General features: G+C 33.3%; 1 protein-coding gene across 2 annotated transcripts; it reads right to left on the bottom strand.

Annotated features, from left to right (window-relative positions):
• Positions 1-5440: 5440 nt before the first annotated feature.
• On the bottom strand, positions 5441-8489 carry LOC145637920 (uncharacterized). 2 transcript variants are annotated; one of them, XM_081688922.1, is made up of 8 exons: positions 8290-8489; positions 7757-7796; positions 7585-7647; positions 7426-7503; positions 6652-7341; positions 6286-6578; positions 5837-6208; positions 5441-5739 (listed from the first exon to the last, which is right to left on the bottom strand). In XM_081688922.1, the coding sequence occupies exons 4-6, from the start codon at positions 7492-7494 to the stop codon at positions 6423-6425; spliced, it is 915 nt and encodes a 304-aa protein (XP_081545048.1). In that variant the 5' UTR covers positions 7495-7503; positions 7585-7647; positions 7757-7796; positions 8290-8489; the 3' UTR covers positions 5441-5739; positions 5837-6208; positions 6286-6422. The 2 variants fall into 2 exon arrangements, with proteins under 2 accessions (XP_081545048.1, XP_081545047.1); XM_081688921.1 differs by having other exon boundaries at positions 7731-7796.
• Between the last annotated feature and the right edge of the window lie 15635 nt (positions 8490-24124).

Consider the following 24124-nt stretch of genomic DNA (forward strand, 5'->3'; position numbering starts at 1 on the left):
ACCCTTTAGCTGTGGAGATACCCCAAGAGATATAGGGTGAATTAACTTCTTAGGTTACCACTCATCTGGAAAACCATGAAACCTTTTGGATGATCTTCATGTTTATTATGTTATTTATTTTGATTTCATGGTGTAGTTGCTGTCTTGCTGTTGTCCAGGGTAATTCGTGATGTTCTTGTCTACTATTTGCACATAAGGTGCATCTTTTGTACTCGCAAGCTTGATGTTTATGTTGTTTAATATTTGTATGGGTGTTAGTTGTCTTTAGAAACATCTCAATGGAGGTATCAATGTATGAAATGTGATCAATGTAGTTCTTGGTTTTTTCTAATTTTTGCCACACGAGGATGTAATTGAACCCTCTTTTGTGTAATATAGTGAAAAGATTATGGTGGCATTAAGTAATTATTTTTAGTTACAAATTACAATTATATTTTTGTCAAACCGCTAAAAAAAAAAAATTTAAAACAATTAGATTAACAATTTAATCTCCCATAACTTGTCAGATTTTCTAAATTAATCATACCTTGATTAACGACATTATTTTTTAAAATGAATTTGAACTTGACTCTCTCTAAATCCCCCATAAAATGAGAATATTACCAACAAAACTACAAAAAAATTGCCATAATGTAACTTCGAGGTACAATTAAAATCTAGTTTTGTTTTTATCTTAATGTTAGGATTAATAATTTGACCTTGTCAAATTAGAAGATCAACTATTACTATAATCCAATTTCAAGTCTAATTACCTTCTTTATATACTTGTCAATGTTATGGTTTACAAATTTAACCTTTTGTTAATTCTATGCACAACAATTAGAATTTTTTAATCCGATTACATGTCTAATTATTTTCATTAGATACTTGACTATTAGAAAGAGCAACAATTAGAAGTTTGTAATCCGATTACATGTCTAATTATCATCATTAGATACTTGACTATTAGAAAGAGAAACAATTAGAATTTTGTAATCCGATTACATGTCTAATTATTTTCATTAGTTACTTGTCTATTAGAAAGAGCAACAATTAGAATTTTGTAATCCGATTACATGTCTAATTATTTTCATTAGATACTAATCTATTAGAAAGAGCAACAATTACATGTCTAATTATCATCATTAGATACTTGTCTACAATAGAAGTTTGTAATCCGATTACATGTCTAATTATCATCATTAGATACTTGACTATTAGAAAGAGCAACAATTAGAATTTTGTAATCCGATTACATGTCTAATTATTTTCATTAGATACTAATTTATTAGAAAGAGCAACAATTACATGTCTAATTATCATCATTAGATACTTGTCTACAATTAGAAGTTTGTAATCCGATTACATGTCTAATTATCATCATTAGATACTTGACTATTAGAAAGAGCAACAATTAGAATTTTGTAATCCGATTACATGTCTAATTATTTTCATTAGATACTAATCTATTAGAAAGAGCAACAATTACATGTCTAATTATCATCATTAGATACTTGTCTACAATTAGAAGTTTGTAATCCGATTACATGTCTAATTATCATCATTAGATACTTGACTATTAGAAAGAGAAACAATTAGAATTTTGTAATCCGATTACATGTCTAATTATTTTCATTAGATACTAATCTATTAGAAAGAGCAACAATTACATGTCTAATTATCATCATTAGATACTTGTCTACAATTAGAAGTTTGTAATCCGATTACATGTCTAATTATCATCATTAGATACTTGACTATTAGAAAGAGCAACAATTAGAATTTTGTAATCCGATTACATGTCTAATTATTTTCATTAGATACTAATCTATTAGAAAGAGCAACAATTACATGTCTAATTATCATCATTAGATACTTGTCTACAATTAGAAGTTTGTAATCCGATTACATGTCTAATTATCATCATTAGATACTTGACTATTAGAAAGAGCAACAATTAGAATTTTGTAATCCGATTACATGTCTAATTATTTTCATTAGTTACTTGTCTATTAGAAAGAGCAACAATTAGAATTTTTTTAATCCTATTTCGTGTCTAATTATTTTCATTAAATACTTGTCATTTTGAAAGCACAACTATTAGAATTTTTATATCCAATTTCATGAATTATTTTCATTATATAATTATTTAATGAAAATAATTACAGCAACTATTATACCAAGGGCTTTTTAGTATACACTTACATAGATTTGGCGCAATACTAAATTCTTTAATTTTGCCGCAATACTAAATTCTTTAATAATGAGTTGGTGGAGTTGGCGCCAAACAACTTCACTATTCCCGCCCATGTACATAAGATCATATGTTGTTATAAAAGGCTACATGCAACCACCACAATGCTCCATCCCAAACACAGGCTTAAAACCTCAATTTATACTCGTCAACCCTCGATATGGAAAATACCATACAAATAAATCCATCGTCCATCAAGCCTATCAAAAGCAAAGCAAATTTGATCAACACCCATACTAACCAATTCACTAACAAAAAAATACGAGTCATGGAAGCACCTATTGTAGCGACTAGTAATCTGCTACTACAGCAAAAAGCACCTAATCAAGTGTTTGGTGTTAGCCATATGGGTCGAGGTCTTGTCGGCGTGTTAGAGTCTAAAAGGGTTGGTCCTGCTGGGACCATTGATGTAAGGATCGTTGACAACCAAAATGTAGCATGTTGGATCGTAGAGGGAAAACTTCCTACAACAGATGTCGTGGTTATCACGAAATCAAACAAGATCTTCCCTTGTTACATACCCGATTTATCGGATTTGGCACTCTTACCATCTCCTCTAAAAATCGTTGTCAGGAGCATATTAAGGAATGAAGGGGGAATGAATGGCATTGGTATTGAACACTGATATGTCCATTTTATATAGTGTTTTACCTCCGTCCCTTGGTCGTTATTAGTAGTGTTTTTGGCTCCTTCGGGCCACTTTTATTACTAATTTGTGTGTTCTAGTGTTTTCGTAGTTTTAGTTGTATTTTACAGGAAATTGCACTCTTGGAGCATTTTCCCGGGCTTTATTGGATCGACTACGGAAGCTAGAAGGACACGGCCACTTTTGGAGCCCAAGATCGGTGAGAGCCGGTGATTAAGGGCTCGGTAATTGGGATCACGAGGCATTTGGACCATGTATTCGAGACCCGAGAGGAAATATGGATTGGGCCGAGAAATCTAGCCCAATCGAAGTCCAAGCCTCGAAGAAGAAGACCGGGCCCGATCGGGTGAGCGTAGGCTCGATCGGGCGCGGCACATCAGTATAGGCGTTGTGAAAAAGGCGGGCCCGATCGGGCGGCCCTTCGCCCGATCGGGCGCGTGTTTTCTTAGTAGATGATTAACATAGTTTTAATTTGTTTTAGCGTAGGATTTTTGTACGGAATATAAATACTCCTCCGTAATACGTTTTTTATTATCTCTCTTCTTCCCTTATCTCCTCTCTCTTAGACTTTCTCTCTCTACTTAGTTTTCTCTCTCTTAAACTCTCTCTAAACCTTTGTTCTTAATTCTTTCTTTTAATTCCAGATTTATTTTGGTAACGATTTCTCTTCCCTTAATCTTAGTTATTATTTTATTCCTTTCATCATGAGTTATTTTATTATTTTGATTAGTTTAGTTTTTAATATGTGTGAGTAGTTTAATTTCTAGGGTTTATGGGGATCTAATAAATAATATGAAGGGGTAAATTATTGTTGTTAATTATCAATGCTAGATTAATTTCCTATTGATTGATTTAATGCTCTGTGACTAGATTAGGCCTATCTTTTATGCATGAGTTTGACAATATTGATTCAAGAATCGAGAGATGAGAATTAATGTTTAGGTCTAGTTTCAATAGGCAAGTTAATTTATAAATGGTTAAGTCAAGATTCGAGAGATGAGATTTAATACCGGTAAATTAATTGTGTGATTGTAATAAGTAGCGAGAGCCCTTTACAATCTGGTTAATTGATGCATTGATGATTGACTATTATTGATTGTTGGTATTGCATGATGATTTCTTATTGGATTGTTTTAATGTTTTACAATTGCGGCTTGTAAAAGTATAGCAATATTAAATTGATGAATCGAGCAGATGTTAATTTGATATTAAAGGCTATTTTTAATAAGAACTTAGATCTAGTAAATTGCGAGAGCCTGTTAGGTCTATGTTGGTTAATAAATTGCGAGAGCCTATTAATCATGTTATTTATGCAATGTCAATGATTGATTACCCTATTTTACCCCGGAGTATTATTTATTGGTGAACCTATGCCCTAGATCCTTTCATATATTATTTTCTCCCTATTCCTACTCTTTTTAGTTTAGCTTCTTATTCATTCATAAATATTGGTTACTTAAATAATTTAGATTATAATATTTAATTAGGAGTAAAAAGACTTGTTTCCCTGTGGAGTTCGACCCTACTTCCCTATCTACTGTAGTTAGTGATTTAGGTAATTATTTTTTATCAGGGGATACGACTTTACCCTGTCAAACACACTATACCAAAGTCCATCATATCCATCATAGACCCTCCTTCTGTACTCCCAACGTGTACAGAAACCTGCAGCCTGGTTAAGGGAGAGCACACCATATCATTCAACAGTTACAGTAACATGCTGAAGTTGTTCATTACTAGCAGAGGGTTTCAGTTGTCGGTGGTCAAACTTCGATCTACACCTTTAACAAAAAATAATATGGATGGCAGACACATACAAATGGCATTCAACATCAAGAATGGTTTAAAGTCTCAAGAAGGGGCAAGATATGTATTATGGAATTGCAGGCACATGGCTCGCCAAACTTTTCTTCAACACTTATGCCAACTAATAGAGCTGAATATGCCAGATGCTATATTTCTAACTGAGACACGAGTCTCAGTTGAAATGGCTAGGGTGATTAGCCAAGATCTGAATGCATTCCGGATTTACGAAAAATCCATTGTAGGGTTGATTAAAGGTGTGGTGATAGTCACTTTTACAAAGTCTATGAAGTTCCAGATAGAAGAAGACGGTGGAGGAGAGAACCATATATCTTGGCAAGTAGTCCATGAGGGGCACTAAACCGCAAACAAGGCAAGGTTTGCAATTATCCCAATGTAGTAATCTTTAAGCCTATTGAGTTTAAGAGTTAGCTAGATCGTTTGTGTAAGCAATGTATTTTCTTGAGAAAAAAAACTTTAATATTAGTCACTTAAAGGCTAGTAAAAGAATCATGGACTTCAGTAGAATATTGTTGTACCACCTTTTGTAAGGCTTCAGGTTAAGTCGGCCATTTATATAATATCAACATCTTCATGGGCCCAAATTAATTAAAAGGCTTCAGGTCCATTACGAGATTAATGTATTATCAAAAACATGAAGAGTAGATGCCCAAAATAATACCAAAGGCCAACAAGATTTCATATAGGCCCATTTGAACAATTGCAACTGGGCCAACATTTCTTCTGGTCTCAGTGCATTAAAAAAATATTTGAGTAAAACATATCGGATTCAATTGTTCATACAATACTGTTTTACAATGAAACGAAATTGAGATTTTGCAATGGAAATGCATAAATATTACAACACAGTAAGAACACTGACAATTCGTATGCGTCTTACATATCGGCTGGCGATCACTTTGAAATTCCATAATTGTTATTTCATCTATGGTTGTTTAAGGACAGGGTTGTTATTGAGTACCTTCACACTCCATCCATGCTTGGTTGAAATGGACCCTAAAACTCCAACATTCAGCATGCCACGCAATTCACCTAGCTGTGACAACAATGATTTTGGTGACAAATTATGAAATGTGTAAGTAGAAAAAACTAACAAAAAATACACAAACTGCTTCAAGAATAAGTTATATTACCAAACTGTTTATTGCCTTCCAAGTCAAACATGGCATCCCCGATTGAAGGACAATTATCTGACACATTTGCAGTGAAATAAACAGGGCAGAGCAATAGCTGCTTGGCGTTTTCCGAGTGAAGGTCGTGAATTACAAAGGAAAAGACCATTGCGGTTTTGAGTTGTTTAAAAAAATAGTAACCTCGCACACCGGTAACAATGGTGAAACAGATGGCCTAAAAAAGTGAGAGTTTGAACCATTATTGCACCTCCAAGGGTTTGCAGAAAACTTCATCGTTCCACTTATATCATTACGAAGAAATGGTTTTCTATCCTTTCTCGCTGTCCTCTTTTTCAAAGTTGTCGTACGCCTACTCCCAAATTCCTCTACAACCTGTATACCAAATTAAATTCAAATCAAATCGTATAAAGCCATTTGCCACTACATAAGTACATGGTCTTGAGATATACCTGGGCAGTGTCAACTGGGCCATTACTATCCCTAGCCATATCAGGGTGCTGCTCACCATACGCAACGTCTAATATCTGCATCATTGTCCAAGTATTAGTTGATGAGATTATTAAACTCAAAAATCATTTATCACATATTAAAAGGTCCTTACCCCAAGGTGTCCAAAATCTCCAGTAGCTGTAATTTTGTCTTCCTTAGCAGCACCTCTAATGTGCTGCATATTCCAAACCTTAATACAGGGAAAACTTCCCCATGACACCGGATCTCTATTTAACCTGTCCAAGTAGAAAATCTATAGTAGACGTAAGTTACAGCGTAATTAAGTAAATCATCATCAAACCAAACAACAAAATGTCAATAATTACCACTAAGAAAATGGTACAACCACCACAACCCTTTGCAAAGCCAGATGCATAAAACGCCCTAGCAAAACTCAGGACACTCTGCATCAATCTACCCAGCACAAGTTCACACCAATCAAAATTCTGACAATCTGAAGCACATGTCAAAGCGGGAACAAGGTCAGCAGCTAATCGTGGCGACTGAGTAGGACATAGAAGCATTTGCAATACTATCAACAGAAACAGGGTCTTAAACTCTTCTTTCTCATGTGCCTCCCAATAACCCTCCAATCTATCCATCATGCTAGAATTGATAGGAATCCCTGTAGACGTATACGTGCGCCCAAGAAAGTTTCTTGATTTACCCTCCCATGTTTTACCATACTTTCCCAAGATCTCGTAGGTCTTTGCACGCATTTTTGTGCTTAATGATTTCTTGGTTGGCATAGGAAGTCCTCCATTCGGAATTCCAAGAACCCAATGGACTTGGTTGTTTGAAAATTTGAACTCTTTTCCATCACTGCCTATCAATTTTTGACTTATTGGATCAACGCGGCTCAATAACCAATAGCTAAGTTTCCTCGGAAGTTGCAAATCAGACGGTAAATGAAGAAGGCCTCCAAATCCCGTCTCCTTCACCCATTTAGTTGTCGTCTCATCAAATGTTTGACAGATCCTTGTAAAAGATTCAATCCGACACGTCAAATTAGGCGGCTGTCATGAACAGGGGAGTCAAATCTTAGTACAGGAGAATCAAAACGCTGTTACTCTACCATCAAACAATTATACACGTCTTACCCGAGAGCTTCTCCTCTCATGTTCCTTCAACACAAGCCTCTGGGCCTTCACTTTACCACCAACAGTCATACAATTATCCTATTAAACAGGACAACAAATGAGTATCCAATTACACAAACACACAATATTATCAAGCCCACTTTAAAATATTAAAGTTACCTTGAAAATTGCAGGAACAACCTGTTTTTTCTTAAGCCTGTATTGAGAATTGCCACCATCATCCTACATAAATCATGTATTATCAAAACACTTATTTTACATTTTTTTAACATTTACCTTTATCAAAAAACTTTGATTCAACTCACCGTATCCAAATCAGATACATAATTACATGGACTTCGGTCGCGCTTACTCCCCATAATAAAATCAATCTGCAGGTGAGCCAAACTAATATTAATCCAATCACTGATTTTTGATGAAATTCTTCTAAAATGATTGATAGAATGGCACATGGCAATGATAAATATATGAAAAAATGATGGACAATTCCATGATTGATATTTCTTACAGTACACATAATATTTATCAATCATAAATATGAATAATTGTAACAAATGAACAGATTAGCTACGGTTTTGTATGATTTTAAAATAATAATAGAAAGCGGAAATACGAATGACTATTAATCCTTACAGTTGACAAATAACCTATTTCTGATATACCAAATTGGAGGAATGGAGGAATTGGTTATTGAATGCCAATATGAATGAGTAATTGAAACAAATATGAACGAGGAATTATTGATTGTATGGCAATTTGTAACGCCAAACATGCACATGAATAATTAAAACAAACCCTAAAACAAAAGTATAAAAATTAATTAATCTGCATTCCAACAAACATCCGCACAAGCAGTAATGTTACCTGTCAAATTAAGAACTGTTTGGGCCACCGCCATATTCGTATACGCTTACCGCGCCACCGCCACCGCTATTCGCGCTACTACCGTCTTCAACGTCTTCGTAATAGTAAATCGCCTATCGGGGACAACGCTGAAACCGTAAACACTAAGCTACTTGCCCGATACCAACGTCTTAACCCCTTAATCTGAAACCCCCCTCTTCGTCTCCTTCGCCTTCAAAATCGCCAGTCTCCTTCGCCTTCAAAATCGCCAGTCTCCTTCGAGTTTCTAGTTGGTTAACAGTAAAGGTGAGTTTACCCCCAGTTACTTTTTGGTTAACAGAAGTTAACTCGAGTCAAGTAATCCAACATAACGGCTGTTAACATATTTCTACGCACTTGACCTGTATACCCTTACTCAGATACGCGAATTGACGAGAATACCCCTGGATAAACATTTTATGTTTATCGAGGAGATAAACTTGAATTTTCTCAAAATATAAGAGAGATTGATAGAGAATATATCAGTGTATTTCTATTCCATATGATGTGTTATATATATAATATAATATAATTAGGGTTTTCTTAGATAAAAATATAAACCCTGGTTTTATCTAGAATATTCTGGAATGATACAAGGAGTATAATGGGCATCTACACAATAGTTCTTAACACTCCCCCTTGGATGTCCATTATCGAAAATTGTGCCTCGTTAAAACCTTAATAGGAAAAACCCTGTGGGATAAAAACCTAATGAAAGAAAAAGAGTACAACATTCTTCGTAATACGCTCGAGATGCTGCCTCATTAAAAACCTTACCAGGAAAAACCCAATATGGGACAAAACCATGGTCAAGGGAAAAAGAGTGCAACGCGTATTTTCTCCCCCTGATGAATACATAACTTGAGATCTTCTAGTGTCGCAGCAATGAGTCCAATATGTTGGATATCTTCTAATAAGTTAGTAAAATATCACTTGTTGATCTTTGATCCTCCTAAATTGAAATTGCATCTTCAAGTCTTCATGTGGTCAGGTAAAGTGTCTTCATTCCACCATATATATGTTTATCTCTAATATCACCATTCCAAATCTCTATTTAATAGTTGATTAAAAAGGTTAAACTCATGCGGTTATGACTTCTTCTGGAAGTCGTTAATTATAAATATTGGTGATCATTATTTGATTTAACATTCATTAATAATAATTTGATGACAAAACTTGATATTATTAATGTCATTCTTCAATCTCATATGAATTATAATATAACATATGTAATTATGTAGGCTAATCATGGTTCTACTGGACCTGAGAAAACATTCTCGCGCATAAGTATTCCATTGATACTATTTAGATGTTTCATAATTGACATGATAGCTCTCTTGTAAATACAAATAGTAAATCTTACTAACTCTCATATGCTCAAACTTTAGGTTGAGATGTCAATAATGTAGTCACATAGACTTTTCAAGAGTTTGATAATAATTGCAATATTCAAGATATAAAAATTTGTAGGGTTGGGCATTTAATACGTCGTATATAAGTTCTTCAGGAACTCCTTTTACATGATTCATAACATGTTATTAAATAAGTGTCATCAATAATTTCATTACAATTATAAGCCCATTGGAATATAAATATCTCTTTCTAAATTTTCATCAAAGTTGTAAATATGTCTTACTATACTTTGAATGAACATTCATATACACCACAGCCATTGTAAGAAATTAATCCATGCAATATGAGATATATAAAACATGATAACATATTAAACAAATTATACAATGAGTAATGCATCTAACTTCCTACATATGCAATAAACCATTAACCTATGACTCACATGCACATGGATATAAGACTCAAAATGATGCAAGACACTGTACAGTGTGGATTCAAAAATCCATATTTCATTGGACTTCGGGTCCATGATAAACTTATGATCATTATCATTATATCGACATCAAAATGTACATATATTTCAGATCCCTTACTCATTAGTCCATTCCATTATGCATATGCATATTATTCATCGGTTCCATTATGTACTGGTATCATAAAATTCCTTTAACTTACATTCCGCATGCTATTTTACTATGATATCTGAATACATTTCTCATTGGTACCATCATAGCTTTTCTTACATCATAGGCCATCTATTGTAATAGTTAAAATATTTATACCACTTTTGGGGTATTTATATACTATTACACTATTAAAAGTGTTAACTGCATTATCTTGCCAATTTTTTCACAATTTCATCACCAAGCAATATATGCAATATTCAGATATCTATACCACTTTTAGGGTATTTCATACACTATGGTATTTATATACTATTACACTATTAGTGTCAACTGCACTATCTTGCCAAATATCATATCTATTAGACATATATTTTTTTATTTTTTTTATTTTTTTTTTCCGGAACCAATCATACAACCTACACTTCAGGTGTAGTGATTTAAGTATAATTCACAAGATTCTATCTCAATGTATACACATAATTAATATGACCAAAATGTATCTTCAACGCTATGCAACATGAGTCATAACTAAATACAAATCAAATCATAAATGTGCAACATATCTTGATAATATATATATAAAAGTTGGCATATAACTTTTCAAACTACCATTATAGGGATCATATTTATTATTTATTTATTTTAATTAATTTTTCCAACTTTTGCTGATTCGTTCTTCTCCCCCTAAGTTGGTAAAATATCTCATTTATAGGGGCATCTTATTATATACCAACTTATTAGACAAATTTGCATTAATAAAATTCACTTCATTAGGAGGATCACAATCAAAATTTATTTCTCAGAAGATTTGTATAAAACAAGTTTCATCTCTTCTGGAGAACAACTTCAATGAAGAATCATTTCTTCGTTAATTTTACATTGCATGTGTATTTATTATATATTACCCTTTTCATAATATCTTCTAGAAAACAATGTCAATGGGGAGACATGTGTTGTGCATTTGTACGTTTTCCATTCCTTTTCAATTTCTTATTTGCTGACATATAATAGCCTCAATCAAAACAATTGTTATACAAGCATAGATCACTTGCTTGTAATTCTACTAGGTGGTGATCTTCTGGATCTTTAAAGCCTTAAATAATGTATTTGGTGAGCTTCTGGTTCTCTGATAGTTTACAATAATATATACGTTATTTTGGTGAACTTCTAGTCACCCATTACTCCTTTTTATAACCTATTAAATCTTGAAATTTTCATCAATACAAATTAGTATGAATCACAATCCAAATATATATAGCTCAATCTCAATGTTATGTCTTGCCATTCAATTCATTTCATACATCTAACATTGAGAGAGCGTCAGCACAGTATCAAACGAAACTTCAGGGTTCCATAACAGGTAATTATTAAACCCGGATGGCCTAATTTAATTATCACATCCATTCACTTCTCTAAATTTGAACTCTAGTCAGTTTTCTAACACTAGTGATTACTTTATTAAACTTACTTTGAGCATGGCCATGAAATGTGATGTGATATTATAACACAAACATGTGTTTCTATATACAATTGGCAAGACAATCAATTAATATTTTATCCAATAATTACTCATACTCTACTGGAGTTTAAACTATAAACTTGATACATGTTAATCTTGTTGGATATTTCATACTCTTCTGGAGTCTTTTATATAATCATGAAACATATGAACTTTACTAAAAGTGATTTCTTCTAGAAATGTAATGAGATTTACCACTTCCTCAAATTTGTCATTGTCAATAGTGACTCCTTTCCTTTTTCAAAGATACTTAATTATCTTTAGAACCTATTGATTTATCACGCTTCAGGCATGCTATAGGTTCATCAACAATTGATGTTGTACTTTTAGGACATCAATTTTAAATTAGAGCATTTACAACTAGTAGATGTTAAATGTCATTTGTTTAATTAACATATGGCCACTTCTATTAAATAAATCGTTGATATTTAAGTATCAAACTGACCATCAATATATTTTATTATTTATATGCAAGGATTACATACAATCTCCCCCTAATCCTTGCATATGGGGGTATGGAATGAAACAATCCAACAACCTTTAAAATCCTTGCAACTTTTAAGCCATAAATTCTTCTGACAATGTCATGTATCAAGTAACGTGTTCCTTTTAGCAAAAACATGCTTATATTAAATTATAATTATAGAACACTTATCATTTTCCTCATGCCCAATTACATTCATTTTAAAAAAACGAAACCTCTTATATTTATGGGCATAATAAAACGTTGATTATGTATAGTTTCTCACAATGTCATATTGCAATTTATAAACTTAAAAACATTATTACTTGGTCCAATAATTAATATGTAATTTTCTTTGCAATTCTAATTAAGTTTTTCAATGATTTGTAATTACGAAAACATAATGAAAATATGCTTCCTTTTAATCACATGAACTCTCATTCACTTATGGAGCGAGTAAATATAGTAATTTATGTATCTTCAATACACACTTAGAGTTCAATACCTAAAATACATTCAAAACCTTTTGTAAATTCTTTCTCATGGAATTGTGTCTATATATAGACACATTAGGGTCGCGGATGCTTTTTAGTAACATACTTTATTAGAAACTAATATAATTTTCTAGGTCATATACGTATCTTTATATCATTTTTAGGGTTTTTTAAACCTTTATAAATTTGAGGAACTTCAGGTCCATATATGTGTAAGTATTTCATGTTCAATTTATTCATTATTCTTATAATCCAATTCGACTTCATGTATATAGGTATATAAACAAAATCAATCATACGCAAATTAACATTTCCAAGTTTTAAGACATAAGGAGTACGCATTTACAAAGTATTAGTTTGCAAGTTAATAGTATATACACTTTAAGCCGCAATTCATAATTTTATATTATTCGATGCTTTAAGTTGCACAGTGATGCATATCGCCTTAACAAACTTTACCTAGTTCACTATAAAAAGTCACATATAAGTTTCAAACAATTAGGGGCGGTTTATATATAATTGATAATTGTATTACCAACTCTTATAAACAATACTAGAAACAGGTCTATATATTTAACTTATAGTTTAGTAAGTCAGAAGTCACAAATTCAATTTATGTAAGATTCTAATTCAATACATATTGATACATAGAAAAATATTAATTGTGAATCGACTGAATTAACAAGCTATAATCACATGTACATAACTGAAAAGATTTAGTCAAGTTTTAGGAATTCCAAAAATTTGTGAGAAAAACATGAACTAATTAAGAATAACAATTGTATACTACGAGTACAAAATACATAGATTTTATTATTATAACATGTAAATATTGCTTTATCTTAAAAAGATAGAAAGTAAATAAATATTTTTCTTAGAAAATATGTAAATATCTTTTATAACCATCTTTATGTTATGTAATTTTTCCTTATCAGATTGGGATCAGGAGATAAGTTTATCCTTTTGGATAAAAAGCATAGTTATGCAAAACAAAACAAAACATGGATTAACTCCCTTTAAAGGAAAGATAAGAAAATAGAATATCAAAGCGCATGAACACATACACTCAACGTCCAAGCAAAATAACTAAACAAGTATAATCAAAGTTAGGCCATGCAAGGAATTAATTAATTAACCAACCATTAAACAGGTTGTACTCCAATACTCCATGATCTAGAAGATCGACAAACATATTTGCAACTTTGATTTAAATATATGCAAAATCAAAATCTAGTACCTTATCATTATTCAATATATGCAAAATCATAGCAGGTGTGATTAATATAGGAGAAATAAATTAAGATACGTTCCCTGATAGTGGTGCAAGTCCACAAAATTTAAGATTAACAATCCAAATCATCAAATCATAAATTCATGGTCATTATATTGACACAAATATATAAGTACTTCATAATATCTTCAAGGGAAATTAGAGAAGTAATATTGTAGAATAATATTAACTTACCTCGGTTCAACAATATGATCAGATGTATTTAATAAAATTGAAGATTCTCGCCACTCATGGACTCCACATCCTCCCGGAACTTAGCATGAAAAAGCTAAAATCAATTTAATTATCCCAAAATTGTATTATATTTAGATTAATACCACAAAACAATAATAAGCCCGAGCGATTATTGTGACACGATTATTGCATAAATTGGAACATAAGTTTGAGCATCTGAAGGAATTATTTAAAGGTTCGTTTTTGGTGGCTTAGAGCTTGGTGCTGATAACGTGTTATAAAATAGGGAGAAATATAAGAGAGATTGATAGAGAATATATCAGTGTATTTCTATTCCATATAATGGGGTATATATATACAATATAATTAGGGTTTTCTTAGATAAATATATAAACCCTAGTTCTATATAGAATATTCTGGAATGATACAAGGAGTATAATGGGCATCTACACAATATTTCATAACATTAATATCATTTTTATTATTATTAGGCAAAATTGGCCTTAACAACACGAACTTTTAACAAGGTGCATGTAGTAGCATGAACTTTGACTAATAGCCGTAACATCACCAACTTCTTCATTGGGTGCACAAAACATCATAAATGAAACCTGGGACCAGAAATTTTACCGAATACGTGAAATTTTTAATATTTTATTAACTTTTTGCAAATTTTGATATCATATTTAGTCCTCAAGGTTCAAATTGACCCAAAACCCTGTCTGAGACATTATTATAGCACAAAAATTAATTTTTTTGTAATTTTTTTTAATAAATTTGATCTCAAAATTGACTAAATTGACCTCTAAAACCTCGTTTGATAATATTTTTTTTCCGCATACAAATCGAGGCACGAAACCAGACGATTTTTGATGATAATAAAATGTTAGATACCATGTCTCAGTAAAAATTTTGGTATCGAGCTACATTTATGATATTTTGTGCACCTAATGAAGAAGTTTGTGTTGTTATAGCTACTAATCAAAGTTCATGCTGCTATTTGCACCTTGTTAAAAGTTCGTGGTGTTGAGGACAATTTCTCCTTATTATTATTATCATTATTATTATGTTATAAAATAAGGGGAATATTAGAGAGAGATCAGAGATGTAGATGGTAATTGTGTTGTCTATATTCATCCATTTTATGGGCCATCTATATATATATGCATGATGTGAGCAATGTAACCTATATGGACAATGAAGAGCCCATTCATGAAGGGGTTACAATGTAAACTAATGACATATGGGGGTTACAAAGGATGTTACAAAGATACTTAAGATAGTCATTACAAGCTATAATGACCACCCACAGTAAACATACTTTATAACATATTACTATTACTATTATTATTATTATTATTAGGAAATTTTGATTTTTAACACCACAAAAAAACCAAAAAATTGTTTTTAACACCACAAAAAAACCAAAAAATTGTTTTTAACACTACAAAAAAAAAAAAACTTTTATTTTAACACCACAAAAAACCAAAAAATGGCTTTTACCACCACTTAACCGATTTATGGATGAAAACCGTTAGAGGGACCTACAATGCTACACGTCAGCATATAATTGGTCCAAAATAAAAAATAATAAAAACCCTAAAACTACCCCAGCCACCCAACCCTCACCGTTAGCCCCATCGCCGGCAACCAGCCGCCACTATCCTCTCACCTTGACTACCTCATTTCTAGCCTAAGCAACCGGAAAATTCGCTCCCTCTCTTTTCCCCGTCCCCAAAACCGGCAGCCCTCCCCAACGACCACCAAAAACAAGCCGTCGTTGCCGCCGTTTTCCATAACCCTTAAAAACAGCCATAACAAACGGCCGCTAGTGGTCGAAATTGGCTGTATTAGGGCCGAAATGATCGATTTTGACCTTAAACCGGTCGATTTCAACCATAAGTAGCGTTTGAGGCCGTTTAGGTTGCTTGAAAAACGAACGACCGTTTTTGGTGGCCGTTGGCAACGGACGATCAGATATAGGGAGTGGGAAAGGAAGGGCGACGCTTTTTCCGTAGCTAGGGCCGGAAATGAGAGGGTTATTAGGTTGAGGATGTGGTGGTTGTGCGCTTTCGGGGGTGGGTCTGTGGTGGTTGGGTTAGTTTTAGGGATTTTGTTTTTTTTTTTGTCTAAACTAATACTATAGCAACACGTGGCACAATGGACCCCACTTAACGGAAATTTGGACGGCAACTGTTAAGTGGTGGTAATATCCAAAATTTTAAAAATTTTGTGGTGTTAAAACAAAAGTTTTTTTTGTAGTGTTAAAAACCAATTTTTTTTTGTTTTTTTGTGGTGTTAAAAATCAAATTTCCATTATTATTATTATTATTATTATTATTATTATTATTATTATTATTATTATTATTATTATTATTATTATTATTATTATATCTCAAAAACATACAAAGTGATACAAACTATAGAAAATTAAAAATTAGTGGGAAGTCGAGATACAATCTAGGCCCCCTCACTTCTAGCTATAGAAAAACCAATCCTAGTAAAGATATGAGCTACACCACGCGCCCCAATGTCCGAGTCTTTGAGTACTTATGGATCCGCTTCAGCAATGCAACAACCTCCTTTTCTAACTCCCCAAGAGAAGAGAAAGATAAAGGAAGGAAGCCATATCCATTGCTCGATAATTGGATTTGTACTTGACCCACTTCCGATTGGTCGCATCAGCCACTACCCGTCCTGGAACAAAGTCAGAAAGCCTAGACAGTGTCAATGGAAAAGACCTTGTCAAGTCAACACAGGCATCGCGACCACGATCCCATGAATAAAGTAACACATCTGCAGGTCTAAGAGCCATGCCGTTCCCTCCAAATAACCCAATGTCCACCTCTTTTCTAGCTGAAATCCCTGACCGATAGCAAATATCAACAAGGGTATCCCGAACAACATTATGTCGATTTTTAATGCCCACAATACTAACATAAGTCACCACGTGATCACCGAAAATATCCCCAGCAAAAACCCTTGAACAAGAAGAGCACAGTGTCGTGATAGAGAATAATGGAATACCCAACCGGTAGCACAACACATGACGATAAGTCTTGGCGTTCATCGTCTGACCCAACCGCGAAATAGGGACCGCCCTAAGCCAAGAAAAGGTGTGATCTCCTTGCTGTGATTTCCAAAATGCTGAATGCCGAGGAGTTAAAGAATAAGAAGATTCTACAGAAGTGGTAACCTATATAAAACATATATCTGTCAATTTCTTCATGATTTTAGGGGCAGCGACCTCACTAGGATTACTCAAAATGTCAGACTCCATTGTTCCATTAAACAGACCCAGTGCATCCTCAAAGGCTCGTCCAAGACCAACAAAACCAGCATGCCGTAGAAGCTGTGTCCGAAACCCAGCTGTAGACACCTACTTTTGGTCTCTTATCCCGAAAGGAAGTGCGATGATTTTACAAAAACCCGTTCTTCATGCTAGATCAAATTTGAAGTGTTTATGGACTACGAAATGCATTATGAAGTAAGTTTAAAACTCATATTTGAGACCAATTTATCTTAGAGCTTTTTCCAATTACTAATTACGCCTAAAACGTGCTCATACATGTTTAAACTTGATTAATAACGGACTCAAATGCGAAAAATACAATGATTCGATCTAATGGATCTTACATTGTTGAAAATCGAGCAAAAAAGATAAAACAAAAATCATATTTCTGTGCATGTACTATACAGATGGATAGCCCTTTCAAAGAGCTTTCCAACGGCATATTTTAAGCCCAATTCCGAGCTAAAACAAAGAAGTTATGATCAAAACACTAAACCGGGCCCTAAAACCAACACCCTTGCACTCAAATGGCCATATATTTTCATACATAAAAGAGTTTAACCTAATTCTAACATTATTGGAAAGTAGACATTCAGAGATTTCCAATGATATCTCACATGCCTTAATCCAATTTCACAATCAAAAGTTATGAAAGTTTAAAAACCGCGTTTTCGTAAAAGGCAAACCATACCTAGCGCAACTCAGTGAGTTGCGCGCGGCACCCAGCGCGACTTAGAGAGTTGCGTGCGCCACCTGACAGCGTGACTCTAAAACCCTAAACCTAGATCCCTAAGCATATAAATAGGGGTCTTTGTTCAACCCGAAAGAGGATCGAAAAATCAGAATTCAAACCCTAGCATTCTCAAAACCCTAATCTCTCAAGTTCTCTTACTATCATACTACTTTTCTTCTCTCTTCCCAAATAATTTTCAACCCTAATTGAATCCATTGAAGTCCTTGGAGGTACAAAGAAGAAAGAAAGTCCATGAACGCATTAAACGAAGATTTAGCATAAAAGATCGATTATTTTCCTAAGCACTTAGATAAATCACTTTTCTTTTAATGTTTAAATAACTCTAAATTGAATAAATAGTGTTGTTTGATCACTTTAAACAAACTTTTAATTAATTTAATTCACATAGTATTCTTTTTTTAATCAAGACTATAATTTGAATAATTAGTTGATTGTTTTATCACCTAAGTCACGGCGAATATTGTTTATTTCTTGTTCTTTTCATGATATTGATTAAACAAAGAATAACGACTTTTGCAATGTAATTCCCACGTGATTTATGCTTGTAAATAAAATCAACTAACTTAGTTTTTAGGAGCCACGTTGCATATATTGCTTGGTGATGAAATTGTGAAAAAGGAAGAGCTAGTAGAGGTCGTACTAGGGCTAGAATAGCGATTCCTCCCTGAAAAGAACGTTATTTTAGTACCCTTGCTCACGAACTCATTTCTGGTACACGTAGACCAATTTGGGCATGGGTAAACTTACGGCTCGTGCTAAATATCCCTTGAACTCTACTTGGGAGAAAGGCATGAACGAGGTTTATGAGTTTTGTTTCGGGGTACACGTAGACCAATTTGGGCTTGAACCAAGATAATTAATTTTGTTACTTGATCATACAATTTATGATGCAATATTCCACAAATTAAAAATACAAATCTTGGGGCTTTAAATAAACTTGAGAAATATTCCCTAGCATGTGTATACATGAATTGCAAAAGTCACCTAAGGTTACACTTGGGGGCTACAAAAATATAAATCTTACCTCAACTTTCGTTTTGAAATAAGACCATATTTTGGAAAGTGATTCGAACGATTTTATAAATTATTCTAACACTCCACCAAACCTAAGTTTGATAAACATTCATTTACAAACTACGGTGCTTATTTAATTGAAAGAATTTCACTTTCAATTAGCAAAATATGACAATGATGACAAACACTAAAAAGTAAACATAAACAAAATTAGATATACAAAAATTTGCTCACATTTTCGTATCTTAGTTGAAATAAGTTGCAAATTACGATCGACTTACCTTCATCAATCTTGGACAAAAAAAGTCACACTCAATTACGAGCTAGACTTTTCTTTCCATTTTGGGTCCTGTTTTGAAAATAATATGATTATGTATATTGCCTACGTACTAGAAAAGGTTGCTTTTCAAAACAAACTTTCATTTAAATTATTGGACCCTTTTCAAATTTTGAATTCTAGTTCGAAATAGCATGTTTTTAATAAAAATAGTATTCAAAATTTCCTTTCTGAATTTTTTGTTTCTTTTTTTCAAATAAATAAATTTTCAGATTCTCAATAATCGTTTTGATAATAGGTGTATATGCATAAATATTTCGAAAAGGAATGAAATAAGATTCGACTTCTTCTTGACTCAAACTTGTTCTCGCCTAGTCCTCCTGCGAATATTGGCTTAGGGATGGTAAACGAACCACCTATAAGACCAAAATCATAGATTGATAAGAACAAAGAAAATATTTGATGTTCTAAATCAACTTTGAGAATAAAATCACCGCAATAATCTTTACAAACATTTAGACATTAGGTAAGATTACTAAACCTTAAACACAATTGTTTTTGGTTTGTAAACAAGCAAAAAACTAACTTGCTTTCTTGAACATGACTTTAATTAAAATGCGAAAGCCATGTCATTGTCCTAAATATCTCAAAACAAAAATAGGATATATACATAGGTCCATCTCAATATCATGATTATATGAATGGCCTAAACAATAGCAAGTCATTAGAACTACCCCCAAATTGGGGGCTCCAAGACTTGTGAAATAGCAAGAATGCGCATAACCCAACACATGGGGGCTCCAATATCCACCAAAAAAATAAAATGAGATATTCATGCCATTCGAGATACTTTCGAGAATCGCCTAAACTACAAATGGTTTACGTAGATCTTGAGCTATACAATTTTCAAATGTATCACAATGATTTAATAATCATGTTGTTCCTTTGAAAACTAAGTTTGCAACTGAATTTGGCCATTAAACAGGTTAAATACTCGAGCTATTTTCAAGTTCAACTTCAAAAACTAATCTTAGTGCATAATTGTTGTTTCAATACTTCAAATTTACTCTAGAAATTAGAGAGTATGACTAGTATAGAGCAAAAGAAACAAAATTATGATGCATAAAACATACTTACTCATACGAAAGTTTAGTACTCAATCATTCATCATGAAAATTGTATCAAGACACTTTATTAACATAAGACAAACAATTTCATGAGTAAGAATGTAAACAAAAGACTCCTACATTCTAAATTAAGGAGTCTTCGTTTTAAATTATTCCTTCATTGTTGCACACATTGGAATTTCGCAAGGAGGATAACATCTACTTTCTTGAGCTTCAAAACAGTAACATAATTTGAACTCAAAAGAAAGAATTCAAAAGTAGCAAGAATAGAGGAAAAATTTGAACAACATTTCATTTTCCCTCTTACTTGTTCTAATGAATGACCAATAATACTAATGGTCAAAAACGATTTAAACACACTAGTTTAATCGTTTCTAAGATCCTAGTTGTTATCATAATAAGACGAAACACAAGATTTCTAGACCCATTTCAAGCAACATGAAAGGGTCTAAATATTAAAAAACAAACAAGCCATCGAAGTCACCCAACATTGGGTATTACAATATTAAAAAAACATAAATGGGGGATACAATATAAACATAAAATGGGGGCTCAAAAGCACGAAGTATAGCCAAACTACTCTAGTTCGATGATGTCTTCAAGAACTTCCTACACTAACTAGTTTTGTGCAAATCTTGAAATCACAGTTTTATAAAGTGAATAATAATAACCTTCGGTTATTTTTATCATTAATAAAACTAATTTTGCAACTTACTCGTGAAAAAAAAATAAACATGAGTCGCAAAAAAAAATTCATGCTATTATCAAAGTTCAAAATTTCATTTATAATTTTAATGCATTATAGTTGCTCTAAACACTTCAATTCACATTAAAATTAACAAGTATAGTCTATGTGAGCAAAAAATGAGAAAAAAAGTTCAAGCACAAATTTAAAATTAAAAAACAGATATATGCTTGTACATGCTCATGCAGGAACAATACTTTATCACTTTACATGAAATTTGTTGCAATATATTGCTTAAACATGTCACAACAACAAACAAACAAATTCATGAAAACAAGTCAAATCGAAAACCCCAACTTCAAGTTAGGATTCTTCATTCGATTTCTCCATTTTATTGACCAAGATCAAAGTCTGGTAAAATTAAAGGAGCAAGATCTACTTTCCTTAGCTTTAAACGACAACCAAAAAATAGAAAGAGAACAAAATTGGAGAAAGAGGAGAAGAAGAAAATGAGCTACAGATCGCGCTTCTCCAACTCTTTTAATAATTCAAATGTTACGCGCAACGCATTAAGTTGCACGTGGCATCCCAACGCAACCTAGTTTCTTGCGCGCGCCTGGCCAACGTAACCTACGAAGTTGTGCGCTGACACTGGTCACTTAAAGACCAGTACTCAGATTTCGATCCGTTTTTCCCAACGGTTTTGTACACTGTTAGACGTAATAATGTGCGAATTATCAAAATCTTTTAAAATTTCTTTACATCCAGTAGTTTCTTTTCTTCTTTGATAATTTTTTGCATCATCTTGCATGCACAATTTGCTTTGTGCCTTCTCTAAGCATACGTTTTGGACGTTTTTCGTAAGCGTGTCTTAAGACGTTCCGTAGTGGTGCTTTAAGTAAAACCTCCCATAGACAGGTTTGTCATTTTACTGTACTGACTTCAGAAATGGCACGTTCTTTTCTTTCCTTTTGGCATCCACAGCAAAACGGATGGCGTTCATACGGTGTAAAAGTGTATGGCGTAGGCGTTGCGTAAAATTTCACCTCTTCCCAGCTCTACGTGAGCTACCTCTCGTACCTAAAAGGTAGAATTTCTTTAATAAGGCGTTAGCTAAATGAGTCGACTGGTGCGCCGAACCATCGGGGACAAAGCACATTCTCGATTGGAAGCAAATACGGTAGTTAGTGAGCTTACTAGCTTACCGGACAATTAAGGTGTCGTCCATCCCTTGTATAAAGAAAGAAAATACGATAGTTAGTGAACATACTGACTTGTCGGACAGTTAGGGGGTCGTCCACCCCCTGTATAAAGAGTGACGTATGATCTGATGTCGCATCTATGTAGGCACGTGCCCCCAGTCCCGAGACACGTGTTTTCATCTTGTGGACAAAACTGTTGAGAAAGTTGACGATTGTCTTCTCTTTCACTTGATTTGGGTATATGCCTCCATTCCTGAGACATATATTTCTATCTTGTGGACACCAAATGCAGCGTTTTGACAAGCGAATTGTCAAGAACTTTATTCACATGTTAGGCTGCGAATGCCGAAACACCCCTTTTATCATCTTTATAACTTGTTAAAATTAGGCTAAAGTTTCAATGACATATTGAGAGACTTTAGACCAACGATGACATAATGGAGAGGATATCATCCCCTTTACTCCTTTTTAAACCGATTTCTTCTCATGACTTGACATCACCCAGAACAGCCTTTACTTGTAAAAGCGTTCTACATTTGCAAAGGATCAATCTAGATTATTTATCACACTAAGATTAGAAAATACTTTTTCTTGCCTTAATAGCTACTTGTCTCGAACACTTAGCGAATCAAGGATCGTTTCTACGTCCTTAAGAATTACTGAAAGATTCTCTATTTTAAGGGAACATAGCAGAATGAGTCTCGAATTTATTTCCTTGACTACTTTGATAATCGTATATTCTAGACTCGATCAAAGTGGGGGCTAACTGTAAACACCGAATTTTGGCCTCTTGTCCCGAAGGAAGTGCAATGATGTTACAAAAACCCGTTCTTCATGCTAGATCAAAGTTGAAGTGTTCATGGACTACGAAATGCATTATGAAGTAAGTTAAAAACTCATATTTTAGACCAAGTTATCTTAGATCCTTGTCCAATTACTAATTAGGTCTAAGGTGTGCTCATACTTGTTTAAACTTGATTAATAACGAACCTAAATGCGGCAAATGCAATGATTCGATCCAATGGATCTTACATTGTTGAAAACCGAGCCAAACAGATAAACAACCATCATATTTATGCGCATGGCCTATACATACACATAGCCCTTTGAAAGAGGTTTTCAACGGTATATTATAAGCCCAATTCCGAGCTAAAACGAAGAAGTTATGGTCAAAACACTAAACCCAACCCTAAAACCGACACCCATGCACTCCAATGTCCATGTCAGAGCTTTCCAATGATATCTCACACGCCTTAATCAAACTATCATACTACTTTATTCTCTCTTCCCAAATACTTTTCAACCCTAATTAAATCCATTGAAATCCTTGGAGGTACAAAGAAGAAAGAAATTCCATGAACGAATTAAATAGAGATTTAACATAAAAGAACGGTTAGTTTCCTGAGCACTTAGATAAATCATTTTTCTTTTATTGTTTAAATAACTCTAAATTGAATAAATAGTGTTGTTTGATCACTTAAAACAAACTTTTAATTAATTTAATTCATATAGTATTCTTGTGGTAATCGAGACTAGAATTTGAATA

The sequence above is a fragment of the Chenopodium album genome, chromosome 7 (assembly GCF_948465745.1).
Source record: "Chenopodium album chromosome 7, dcCheAlbu1.1, whole genome shotgun sequence".
NCBI classification, from domain to species: domain Eukaryota; kingdom Viridiplantae; phylum Streptophyta; class Magnoliopsida; order Caryophyllales; family Amaranthaceae; genus Chenopodium; species Chenopodium album.